Source organism: Cetorhinus maximus, chromosome 6 (genome assembly GCF_964194155.1).
Source record: "Cetorhinus maximus chromosome 6, sCetMax3.hap1.1, whole genome shotgun sequence".
Taxonomy (NCBI): domain Eukaryota; kingdom Metazoa; phylum Chordata; class Chondrichthyes; order Lamniformes; family Cetorhinidae; genus Cetorhinus; species Cetorhinus maximus.
The window spans coordinates 97,488,841-97,502,367 of NC_135884.1; the positions used below are offsets into that span (position 1 = coordinate 97,488,841).

Consider the following 13,527-nt stretch of genomic DNA (forward strand, 5'->3'; position numbering starts at 1 on the left):
GCAGTCCCAAAACAAGAACAAATACAAAATTATTGGAAACTTTTCAAGGGATGTGGGAAGAGTAATACTTTTAATAGCAACAACTCTGCAGGCCATTTGTTGATTAAAGCAGTAGGAAGTAATAGCTCAAATAAAAGCCTATTTGTCCCCCTGGCGGAGCGCGCCAGCTCGTTTGTTCCCCCTGGCGGGGCGGAGCGGAACGCGCCAGCCCATTTGTTCCCCCTCGCGGAGCGGAGCGCGCCAGCCCATTTGTTCCTCCTCGCGGAGCGCGCCAGCCCGTTTGACACCCCTCGTGGAGCGCCCCAGCCTGTTTGTCGCCCTCGCGGAGCTGAGGCGGACTCGTGGCTAACGGCTGCCGGTTCCAGAGCTTGCGGACCGGAAGCTGGGAATTGGTGGTAAATTTAATCCGGGGGAAGAGTTAATGAGGAGATCGCAGAGTGGCCGCTGATGTTGATCTGAGTCCACGGCCATCGCCTGTCTTTTGATTTTCCCAATAGTCGGTCCTGGGAACCTGCGGTGCCGCCGCTGTTTGTAGTGGGGACGGGTTTGTGGTGGGACGGGTTTGTGGTGGGACCGGTTACTTCCGTTGCTGTGGAGAGGAACTTTTCAACAATGGCCTTGAGGTTACCAGGTGAGAGACTGGGGCTGGGGCGGAGATCACCAGGTGAGAGACCGGGGCTGGGGGGCCGGAGATCACCAGGTGAGAGACCGGGGCTGGGAGCGGCGGAGATCACCAGGTGAGAGACCGGGGCTGGGGGGGGCGGAGATTACCAGGTGAGAGACCGGGGCTGGGGGGCCGGAGATCACCAGGTGAGAGACCAGGGCTGGGGGGCCGGAGATCACCAGGTGAGAGACCGGGGCTGGGGGGCCTGGAGATCACCAGGTGAGAGACCGGGGCTGGGGGGCCTGGAGATCACCAGGTGAGAGACCGGGGCTGGGGGGCCTGGAGATCACCAGGTAAGAGACCGGGGCTGGGGGGCCTGGAGATCACCAGGTAAGAGACCGGGGCTTGGGGGCCCCGGACATCAGGTAAGAGACCGGGTCTTGGGGGCCCCGGACATCACCAAGTGAGAGACCGGGGCTTGGGGGCCCCGGACATCACCAAGTGAGAGACCGGGGCTGGGGGGGGCCGGAGATCACCAGGTGAGAGACCGGGGCTTGGGGGCCCCGGACATCACCAAGTGAGAGACCGGGGCTGGGGGGGGCCGGAGATCACCAGGTGAGAGACCGGGGCTGGGGGGGGCCGGAGATCACCAGGTGAGAGACCGGGGCTTGGGGGGCCCGGACATCACCAGGTAAGAGACCGGGGCTGGGGGGCCTGGAGATCACCAAGTGAGAGACCGGGGCTGGGGGGGGGGCGGAGATCACCAGGTGAGAGACCGGGGCTGGGGGGGGGCGGAGATTACCGGGTGAGAGACCGGGGCTTGGGGGGCCCCGGACATCACCAGGTGAGAGACCGGGGCTGGGGGGGCCGGAGATCACCAAGTGAGAGACTGGGGCTGGGGGGGGCCGGAGATCACCAAGTGAGAGACCGGGGCTGGGGGGGGGGGGGGGGCCGGAGATTACCGGGTGAGAGACCGGGGCTTGGGGGGCCCGGACATCATCAGGTGAGAGACCGGGGCTTGGGGGGCCCGGACATCACTAGGTGAGAGACCGGGGCTTGGGGGGCCCGGACATCACCAGGTGAGAGACCGGGGCTGGGAGGCCTGGAGATCACCAGGTGAGAGACCGGGGCTGGGAGGCCTGGAGATCACTAGGTGAGAGACCGGGGCTGGGGGGGCCCGGAGATCACCAGATGAGAGACCGGGGCTGGCACTATTGTGAACTGTAAGAGGGTAGTGATAGACTTCAAGAGGATATAGGCTGATGGAATAGTGGACATTTGGCAAATGAAATTAAGTGCAGTGAAGTGTAAAGTGGTAAACTTTGGTAGGAAGGATGAGGAAATTATACAACTCTAAAGAGCATGCAAGAGCAGAGCGTCTTTGGGGATTTATGTTCGCAAATCATTGAATGTGGCAGGGCAGATTGAAAAGGCTGTTCATGGCTTTTAGAAATAGAGGCATTGAGTACAATAGCAATGAGTTACGATGAGTCTTTATAAAACATTAGGGTGACCAGAAGTAGCACAAAGTCCAGCATGGTGGCATACTGTTACGACAGAGTACTTAACTTGGGGAATTTGATAAGTGCAAGAATTTTAAGGGTCAATCTCTTTATAAAATCTAGCCAAGTTGGCATTTAGCATTTAATTTAAGCTAATTTAACTTGTAGTTTCTTTCAGTCTTATTGAATGGTAAAGAGGCACCTGCACAGATGGTTAATTAGGTGGCTAGTTAGAACTGCTTACCTAGTACGCAATGCTTAACTCAGGTTTTTGGAATTTCAGCTGGTATAAATACAGGAGCTTTCGCTTATACAAAAAGTAAATAGCATAGAGTCCAGCTCGACAGAGTACTGCTGCAACACAGTAATCAGTCAATTTGGAGAATTTGATGAGTGAGGGAATTCGGTGCAATGAGGGAAGAGGTGGTGTTCTGTTCTTTTATAGAACAGGGAGTCGTCCAATAGGGGAGCGGGAGACAGTGAGACCTAAGAGCTGAGTCCAGAAGCATTCATTAGGTAAACAGGTGGATGATTAGTTGGTAAGTTTTAAAGTTTCCTTTTTTTCTCTAAACTAGCGGAGTAGTTTAAATTTGAAACCAGGAAAGTATAAGTACTGTATTAAATGTATAGCTTAACTAGTTAAACTACTTGATATAACTACAAATAACTGTTGAATAAAGATTTCAATTAATTAAGTAAATAAGTAAAATAAGGCTAGCCTACAGTATCTCAGAGCAGGCTGTGTTTGGACTGCATAATTTGGGAGTTTGTGGACAGCAGGACCATCCCGAGCAAACGTGTTTGCAGGAGATGTCTCCATCTGAATCTCTGTGGCTCAGAGTCCTTAAGCTGGAGTGTGAGAATAACAGACTCTGATACCTGAGAGAGGGGGAGGAGTTTCTGGGCAGTTTTATCAAGAATATAGTCACACCCCAAGGGAAGGACAGGTTCAAGGAAGGGAACCAAGTAGTGAGGATTTAGGAGCGGTTGAGTGGGAGGTCCAGCAGACACAGGTCCTGTACAACTGGTACGATATACTCGCTACTGTTTCGTTGTGTGGTCGGGTCTAGACAGGGGTTTTGGTGATTGCCTATTCTCCCAAAGTATGCTATTCGGGTCTGTTGTTTCTCAAAACCATTACTGTTTATTAACAGCAAGTATTTGTACATTTGGACCTCTACATGAGGTTGGAGCTTCTCCTCCTTCCAGATCTTGTGTACTTCTCAGTCATGTGATCTGACATCATTATTACATTAGCATCATGTATGCTTCTGATGTTGACCCTTTAATCTACATCTCCTACCAAGTCTTTATTCCCGTCATATTTACATCCTCCTACATTTCCCCCCAAAAGTCTCAGGCTTCACATGATTAACTCTGAGGTGCCTCCACTAATCTCCCTGATCTCATTCTGATCTCCTTTTGAGACCAAGGATATTCCATACTCTCCCTCTGTTGGTGTGAGTGTTCTTCTCCTGAGTGGCTGTAGGAAGTCTATAGGGTCTTGGCGAGAACGCATCTGGATTATTATGTATAGTTTCTTCTCCTTATCTGAGGAAGGATGTATTTGTCATAGAGAGAGGGTGCATCGGAGGTTCAACAGACCAATCCCTGGGACGGTGGTATTGTTTTATGAAGAGAGATTGAGGAAACTGGAACTGTATTCTCTAGAGTTTTGAAGAATGAGAGATGATAAGGCATGACAGGGTAGATGTGGTTAGGATGTTTCCCCTGGCTGGCGAGTCTAGAACCAGGGGACACGATCTCAGAATAAGGGACAGTGCATTTAAAGCTGAGATGAGGAGGGATTTCTTCATTCAGAGGATGGTGAATCTTTGTGATTCTCTCCCCCAGAGGGCTGTGGTAGCTCAATCATTGAGCATGTTCAAGACAGAAATCAATAAATTTCTGGATACTAATGACAACAAGGGGTGTATGGGTCATGAGAAAAATGGTTTAAGAGGCACATGATCAGCCATGATCTGTTTGAATGGCAGCACAGGCTCAATGGGCTGAATGGCCTACTGCTCCTATATCCTATGTTCGTCGTTGTTCTTCTTCTTCTTCAGGATCTGAGTAGTAAGCACACATTTCTATTGGTTTTCTCTCCAAGGATAGTAAGCTGCTGTGGTATCTCCTTGTGGTACCCTGGTCTGTCTCAATCCTGTACTATCTTGGTTGTGGAGTTTTTTTCGATGATTGTGCCTCCTTTCTGTTGGTCCCGGACCCATACTCTCTCCCTGGGCCTCAGCACTGGTAACTCACGTGCTATATGCCTGTGAATAAAATTCCAAGCCTGGTTGCTGCTCTCTTCTCCCTCATGCTGTTTTACCTTCTCGTGGTGATATTGGGTTTGAGTTTTTGTTCCTGGCTGCTTACGACACAAGTAAGACAGTTAGAAATCATTTCTTCTATAGAGGGAATAAAGCTTGGCCATGAGACTGCTGTGTTTTCGCACATCATTTTGCTATTCCTGGATTACCTTGGTGAAATCTTTGAAGAATATAAAGGCCAAGTGTTCTGGGCGTGACTATTCTCTTGTTGAAGACTAGTAAGTTGACAGTGAGGTGCTTGCGCTGCTCAAAGTATTGGATTTGTGGGGGTATAGTCTAACCAACCTTATAGACAATATTCTCGGACTCGGAAACATTCTTCATTTTGCTGCTGGGGCTTGTTTTATTTCCTGCAACTTTTTTGCAGTAGCTGATAAGTGTTGAGTGATTAAGGATGTATATGCTTCAACCTCCTTGACGAAGTTATGATCCCAGTGGATGTTACTACTGGACAAACCAGATCCCAGGGTGGAACCCAGCTTGATAAATCCTAACTTTTATTTTTTGTTTAGAAACATGGGGAATCGCTATTGAACAGATTCACAGGAGTCAGCTGCTGAACTTTTAACAAAAGAATAAAACATTTACTCAACAAGAAAAGATGAACTAAATTACAATACTCCTTCACCCACAATTATACCTTTACAGATATATATAGATTCATAAGGATAACACATTACAAAAGCTACCTTATACTCTAATGTTCACAGTAAGTACACAGTCTGTGTGAACCAATAGGTAACCAATGGTCAGGCACACCACACTCTGAAATCAAGTGACAGATACCACCCCAAATGGATGCTATGGATCCCTCATCAACTTCCCCCAGACGTTTGTCACACTGTGAGCCAACCGCTCTCACTAAACTCTGTCTTTCACATGAGGGTTTCCTATCTCCACTCATGAAGAACCTGCTTTGGAATCTTCTCCCAACCGGCGCTTTCTCTCAGAAGCCTTACAAAGGGTCCACCTCCAGCGTTCAAACTCTCCTTCCTATGCTTCTCTTCCTTGGATTGCCATGTACATTCAAGCTTTCTTCCACGCACTCTCTCTTAGGCTGAGCCATGCCAGGGGAACACCACTGCTTCACATGCCCATAGTAAAGAGTTACAGACCTTTGGTTGTCTCCTAGGATCTTCTTTAATGAGTTAAATCCACACAAATTTTTATGAAGCCGTTTGACTTTGGGACCATAACCATTCCTGAACAACATTTTGTTGGCATGATAGTCAGTGAGATAGCCCCTTGCTGCTGCATCTTTTCAATTTCACCCTTGACTTTGTCCAAGCATGGGTGAGGGACTTTCCTCGGTGTAAAGGGGCAAATTGGTTTAGCATCAGCTTGTAGGGTGATATGGTACTCAGCCTTTAGTTTTCCTAGGCCTGTAAACGATTTTGGAAATTCATTTTGAAATGTGCTGCTGTAGTTCTCATCAGCAACTTTGTCCACTTTTTTGATTAATTTCAGTTTCAGGCATACCTTTCTGCTTAGTAGAGAGCATTCTTGATTTTGAATGACAGAGATGTTCGAGGATTCCTTGATGTATATATTTCAGTGTTTTCAAGTGACAAACAGTTTTAAAGTGGCCTTTTTTCCACAATGACACACTCCCCCCCCACCCCCCCAAGCCCACCCACTGTTGGACATTCTTCTTGCTTGTGTGGTTTATTCCTGCCACACCAAAGACATTCCAAAATGGCAGTTGGTGAGCTTTGTCCTGTTTTGGTGGGCTTAGGCTTGCCGTGCTTTCTATTCTACGGCCTACAAACTGAATGGTCTCTCTTTACCTTCTCCACAGGACTTCTCCTTCCCCACGAACAAACGTCCGGTTCTGTTTCATGAATTTCATTTGCCTCACAATCTGCACTGTTTTCACTCGTGTTAAATCCTCTCTTGTCTGTAAGTGACCTGATAATGCATTGTCAAGAATCAGCTCACCCTTTAAAATTCTTAATCGTAGTTCCCTACCGGCCTATAGAGATTTGTTATGACACAGCAGTTGGTAAAGCTGAGTTATTTGAAAATCCCAGAGGGAAACTTTAAACAACCATCATAACCTGTATTTTCATTTGGTATGTTTGAGATGCAACTCTGAATTCAGGAATCAGACCACCAGTTCTTGAGAAGTTTTATATCACAATACATGAGACATTTATTAATTTACACAAGCTAAATATATATGAAGACTGAAGAAATCTGCAGCACAGAGGGATTTGGGGATCCTCATGCATGAATCCCAAAAAGCTAGCATACAAGCTCAGCAGATAATAGGGAAGGCAAATGGAATGTTGGCCTTTATTTCAAAGGGAATGGAGTATAAAAATAGGGAAGTATTTCTAAAACTATACAAGGCACTAGTTAGACCACACCTAGAATACTGTTTTGGTCCCCTTATCTAGGGAAAGATATACTGGTATTGGAGACAGTCCAGAGAGGTTCACTAGGTTGATCCCGGGGATTTTCTTATGAGGAGAGGCTGAGTCGGTTGGACCTGTACTCATTGAAGTTTAGAAGAATGAGAGGCGACCTTATTGAAACATATAAGATTCTTAGGGGGCCTGACAGGGTAGATCCTGAGAGGTTGTTTCCCCTTGTGGGAGAGCCTAGGACCAGAGGGCATAATCTCAGAGTAAGGGGGTGCCCACTTAAAACAGATGGAGGAATTTCTTCTCTCAGAGGGTAGTCTATCTGTGGCATTCTTTACAGCAGAGGGCAGTAGAGGCTGGGTCGTTAAGTATATTCAAAGCTGAGATAGACAGATTTTTAATCAGTAAGGGAATCAAGGGTTATGGGGAAAAGGCAGGAAAGTGGAGTTGAAGTTTATCAGATCAGCCATGATCTCATTGAATGGTGGAGCAGACTCGATGGGCCGAATGGCCTACTTCTATGCCTTATGGCTACATACTACTGCCATCATAACTTTTAACAAATTCCCAAACTAATCTCCATTAAGGCAACAGCAACCCATAGACTTTAAGTAGACACCAGGCAAAGCATTTTCACCTTACAAATTCAAAATGAGGTTCCTTTCACTTTGGTTCCTTTGCAGACACAATGGAGGGCTCACAGGCTTTGATCATACATTGCCTCTGCTCTGCACACTCAAAACTGCTCTGCACACACAAAACTGCTATCAGTTATACCCAGCACACCTCACTGAATGTAAATTCTCGTTGTATCACCAGCACCTTTGAACCCTGCCTCTTCTAACAATAAAAACCCCTTTCATAGCACCAATTTTATTATTAATATAAACATTGCTTGGTCTCTGCTAGCTAGATGCCAGATTTCACTCCCCTTCTTGAATGCTGTATTCAACAAAATGCAAATGTACCTCTACTTCTCTGTTTGCTTCTCAAAACTAGTATATATCAAAGCACCTAGGCTAGCTGGCTTTAATCCAATTAAGACACACCCACAGACTAACCCTCTATTTTTTAAAAAATAATTTCCAATAATGTTATATACATTAATAGCTTCATGACAGATCATGATGAACGAATCCATGCTTTTGCCTGGCCTTTGCTTTCTTTTATTGAATTTATCCCTCTATTATTAAATTCTGACAGACACTGAAATAAGAGTCAAAAGCTCATAAGACTTGGAGTTGAAGCCTCATCAACCCCAGCCTTGCTATCATGTTGTCAGCAATAGATCCTACTACATAAAGTAGTGTACTCACCTGGTCTTTTTTTTTATCTTTTTTGTGTAATCCTGAAGCAATTCTGTACCTTGTGAGACTTTTTCTCCAGTTCTGGGTCTGTTGCGAGCATTCTGTACTCAGCAATGAGATTCTGGGCGTGGTAGTGTGGATTCCGTGCTTCTGCTGAGCCCTGGAATTGTTCCTGCTTCTGTGCTGCTACTTGCTGCTTTGGGCCTGTACTCACTGCTGTCCAGTCTCTAGGTCTGTGTCTCATCCAGCATCTACTCTGACGTCTTGGTGAGCTTCCTTCGAGGATCTATTTGTTTGCTAGCTCTGTATCTTTTCATGGTTTTCTGGGTCTTTAACTCACAGCCACCATGTTTTGTTGTGTGGTCGGGATCTAGACGGGGGGTTGGGGTGTCACGACAGCAGATCAAAGCCCTGAATTACTTTCGGGCACATTGAACATTTTGAGGAAAACGTGTTTTTTAAAAAAGGGGCATACAGGAAAAGCTGACTGAGACTGTAACATAACCACCTTCTGGAAACTTCCTATGTGGGTTATATTTGACCAACTAATCCAGAGATGCCCTGGAATGTCGCACCTAAAAATATGTCAAGCCTACTGCAGACAGACACTTGAAAGGAAGAAATGCAATACATAATACTGAACTTTAATCTCCTGTGGTTGTAGAGACAGTGGGGACTGATTACCATCTCAGCAGAAACCATCTTCTGTTGAGTTATGTCTCAGAATGTGGACATGATCTGAGTTAAAAGAAAGCAGATCCTGGGCGAAAGACATGTTTGTTTTTCCCTTCCAGGAATACACGAAAAGCAGCCAAAAAGCCAGCTGCCAACCTGATTGGTGTGTTCTAGTTCTGGTGTGCTATGAACATCACAGCAGGACAACAGCAACTAGACACCCCTGCAGCTTGCAGATAAAAATCTTCTCACTCTCTATGGCTGGAGGCAAGTCAGCAAAGCCACAGTCAAAAAGGAAACAGGACAACTCCTTCAGCTAACCTGCTGAACCAAGTGTCTCCAAAGCAATTGCTGAACTGCCAAAGTCACCTCTACCGGAATCACAACTTAATGGCCGCAACATTTCGCAACGTACTCATGGACAAGCCAAAGACTGATTCGTATATCTTATTTTTAGCTTTTATTTTTGGACTCAACTTCTCATTTCTAATCTGTTTATGTATGTTGCGTTTTCATGATTTTTTTCTCGGGTTTTTACTAACTAATAAACTTACTCTTTCTTTCACTCAAAAGCCTGGTTAAATTGGCTCCTTCTAAAACTAATAACTTTGGACTGGGTAAAGGGTATCCATGAGGGAAGGGATCCCTTTTAAATGAACCTTGTTGCGACCAACCAATTGCGGGTTGAATAAAGAAGGGGAGACAGTTCATTCCTCCTCACCTGGGAGCAAAACAAAGTTGCAGTCACATTCGGGAAGTTAACAATATGGGGTATCTCATCCATGATCATAACAAATTGGGGGACCATACCTGGGGACTGTAACAAGGGATTGTCTATTCTCCCAAAACATGCTGCTGCTCAAGTGCGTAGTTTCTCAAAGCTATTACTCTTTATTTACAGTAAGTATTTACACATTTGGACCTCTACACGAGGCTGGAGCTTCTCCTCCTTCCAGACCTCGCTTCGTTCTCAGTCATGTGATCTGACATCATTATTACATCAGCATCATGTATGCTTCTAATGTTGACCCTTTACAGCAACCTGTGAGGACAAGGAGAAAGACTGCAGGGAGGTCAACCACAATGCAGACCAAGGCACATTAGACTTAGACTTAGAAGGCTGTTCAGGGGAAAAGAGCAGAATAGAAATGTGGCAGTAAAATAGGAAACTCAATTAGGGGGATAGTTAATGTCCTCTGCAATGAAGAACAAGTATAGCGAAGTGTGTGTCGCCTACTTGGTGCCAATGTAAGGGATACCTCACAGCGGCTGGAGAGGAACTTGGAAAGGGAGGAGGTAAATCCAATTGTAGTGGACCACTTTGGAACAAACGACATAGGTAGGGACAGGGCAATCCTGTTAAGAGTGTCAGGAGCTAGGCTCTGAATTAAAGGCAGGACCTCAAGGGTAATGACCTCTGGATTATTGCCCCAGCCACATGAATGAAAAGAGGTAGGCTTTGTTTGGAATAAGACCATTAAGGAATAGACAGGATAATACTACAGGTAACAATAGCAAAAATATTAAATAATTATTTTGCTTTAGTATTTATCAGGGAAATAGAACAGGTAAATATGACATTGAATGAAGAGATGAGTAATGAGATAAATATATTTAAAGGCATGAAGCATTACTACTCATATTTAATAATTCGTTAGAAAAAGGTATAGTACCAGAGGATTTCTTTCCTTCTGCTACCAGTGTGGTATTGGTAGCTGAGTAAAACTTATTTCTGTGTTGTGGATTCTATGTAGGCATCTTAGATTGCTCTGAATGTCAGTCAAAGTACTGAGTGCACAGGAGTACCCAGCCGGTCATGACAAAATCACAATTTGGATGTCTTTCAGTCGGCATCCAGGCTAGTACTAGATGCTGGTGTATAGGGTTCCCTCTCGAGCAGCTCGGTGACACATCAACACAGTACCTCGCTCACAGGGGGAAATGGGAGAATTGTGTTATGATGTATTTTGTCAGCCTGACTGCTGTTCTGGTTCGAGCATGAGGAGAGTTGGTCTGCTGAAATAGCCTTGTTAAAAACCTGATGGCCGTATGTTCACTCCACTTATAAATGCATGTGTTGGTTAGATGTTGAAGGCACCTGAGTAGCCCAGTGCTTTACAGGTAGTGCAATAGTCTTGTTATTGACTTTAGCAATTATTTCAGTCAGCTGTGCCTTTAATCAACTCATTCCATCCCCAAATCTGAGCTTGTCCTGACATATCAACATGTATGGATTTTTCTGGCTATTACTCTTCCTCCCTGTTCACACTTTTCCCTCGTGGCCCATTGAAGCCCCTGTCATACATGCTTTGCTGAAACCAACTAATTGGGCACAGAGTTGAGATTGAAGCTTCCTGATCCGTATGGCACCATTCCACATTGAGCAGTGAATTGGGCAACATTCCGCTAAGGAATCAGGAAGCCGTTCCCAGCTTTTGATTCTTACCTGACCTGAGGCAACTTACTACCTGTACGGTTTATATATCACAGTACTTCAATTTCTAACCTTATACATTTACAGATGAATAATTGGATTTTATTATATATAGCAAATGAGAGGTTGGCCTACTTTGACTTTTATTTTTTGTTTTGGATAGTTCTGTTTGGTACTGGAGATCGAGTGGTAGAAATGGAGGATACGGAGGATGACAATCTTGCTACATCTGTGTAAGTAACCTTCTGTCATCGAGTTACTTTGTTAGGATTTAGAGTACAAAATGTGAGCCCTGGATTTAGAATATTTCAAGAATTCAAAGCTTTCTGTAATTCTTCAATGGCTTCAATAACAGGAAACAGCAAAAAGATATTTTTTTCAATGACAAGTTTACAAAAACTGCATTGCAATACACCCTGTATTATGTAACATTCATTACTTGGTGCCCTTCAGTGACCTTTACAAGCATACAAATAACCAATTTTTCTAAAAGCCTCCTATACTCATAGAATGTCCTTTTGAACCCTAACAGAAATTGTATAATCAAACTTTCCTTCATATAAACTTAATCATGTTAAATATACATCTAAATAACAATACCATGGCACATGTTACTCCTGTGATAGAAACATCAAGTATCTATCTATTTTGTGGTCATTAGTTGGGAATTATTATGCTTCCCTTTTCAAGCAGCTTTTCTTTATCTCAGATTTTGTAAAGATCAGCATCACCATCTCTTAAAAAATTTCCAAACAAGCACCCTTGTTCTTGATCTTTTCATGAGTGGGAATAATTCCCTATCTACGCTCATAATTTTGAATACCTCTATCAAATCTCCTCTCAGACTTCTCACCTCCAAGGAAAACAATCCGAACTTCTCCAGTCTAACTATATAACTGAAATTACTCATCCCTGGAGCCAATCTCGTGAATCTTTTCTGCACACTCTCTAATGCTTTCACACCTTTCCTAAAGTGCTCTGCCCAGAACTGAACACAATATTCCAGCTGAAGCTGAACTAGTGTCTTATAGAAGCTCAGCATAACCTCCTTGCTCTTGTACTCTCTGCCCCTATTAATAAATAGGGATACTGTATGCTTTATTAATTGCTCTCTCAACCTGTCCTGCCACCTTCAATAACTCGTGCAAATATATACACAGGTCCCTCTGCTCCTGCACCCTTTTTAGAATTGGACCTATTATTTTATATTATCTCTCCATGTTCTTCCTATCAAAATTAATTACTTCACATTTTTCTGCATTGAACTTCATCTGCCACTTGTCCGTCCATTCCACCAACTTGTCTATGTCCTTTTGAAAGTTCTACACTGTCTTCTTCACTGTTCACAATGCTTCCAGGTTTCCTATCATCCGCAAATTGTGCCCTGTGCACCAAGTTCTAGGTCATTAACATATATCTGGAAGAGCAAGGGTCCCAATACTGACCCCTGGGGAACTCCACTACAAACCTTCCTCTAGTCCAGAAAACATCCATTAACCAGTACTCTGTTTCCTGTCACTCAGCCAATTTCGTATCCGTGTTGTTGATGTCCCTTTTATTCTGAGATTTGCTCACAAGCTGCAACAGCTGTTAGCATGGTTTTACTCATCTTGTATCTTACCATTCCTTTGTGACACATCCATATCTTCTTACAGGGTTACTGGCTACACTCCAATCACATTGTTTTCCTTCCAGGCTGTTTGTTTCAGCTGCCTTCTAATGAAGAATCTTAATTGCATTACAATTAATTCTTAAATGTGACATATTGGTGTCCATCTTTGATGAAAACTGGAGTGTAATTGAATCATCACAAAGAGAATATTGCTTCAATGTGCACACCGTTATCAGTTATAGCTATCATATATATTCTCTCAAATGATAAAACAATTTTAATGTACTTTATTCTGACATTCATATTGGGTCAATTTTAAACTTAAACACTAAAGTTTCTCCAGTATTGAAACAGTATTCATTTATTATCAGAACGACTGATTACACTAATACATTTTTAAAGGGGGTGCAGGAACAGCGAGACATGGGGGTATATGTAGTCAGACCTTTGAAGGTGGCAGGACAGGTTGAGAGGCTGTTTAAAAAGGCATATGAAATCCTCTTTATAAGCAGAGGCATAGAGTACAAAAACAAGGAAATTATGTTAAACCTTCGTAAAACACTGGTTAGACCCCAGCTGGAGTATTGTTTCTGATTTTTGGCACCATGTTTTAGAAAAGATGTCAAGGCCTAGGAGACGATGTAGAGATTTACTAGAATGGTATCTGGGTTGAAAGACTGATTTGTGAAGCAAA

At 44.2% G+C, this 13,527-nt stretch overlaps 1 protein-coding gene across 2 annotated transcripts in view; it reads left to right on the plus strand.

The window, feature by feature from the left end:
• The first annotated feature begins 347 nt into the window (after positions 1 to 347).
• Positions 348 to 13,527, plus strand: part of arl2bp (ADP-ribosylation factor-like 2 binding protein) — a 34,986-nt gene continuing 21,806 nt past the window's right edge. The window contains exons 1-2 of one of the 2 annotated variants that reach the window (XM_078544144.1): positions 348 to 631; positions 11,385 to 11,454. In XM_078544144.1, coding sequence (XP_078400270.1) covers positions 613 to 631; positions 11,385 to 11,454 — 89 coding nt within the window. In that variant the 5' untranslated portion in view covers positions 348 to 612. Of the gene's footprint in view, positions 632 to 768; positions 775 to 11,384; positions 11,455 to 13,527 lie in introns of those variants that run through there. The other variant, XM_078544145.1, reaches the window with a different exon arrangement.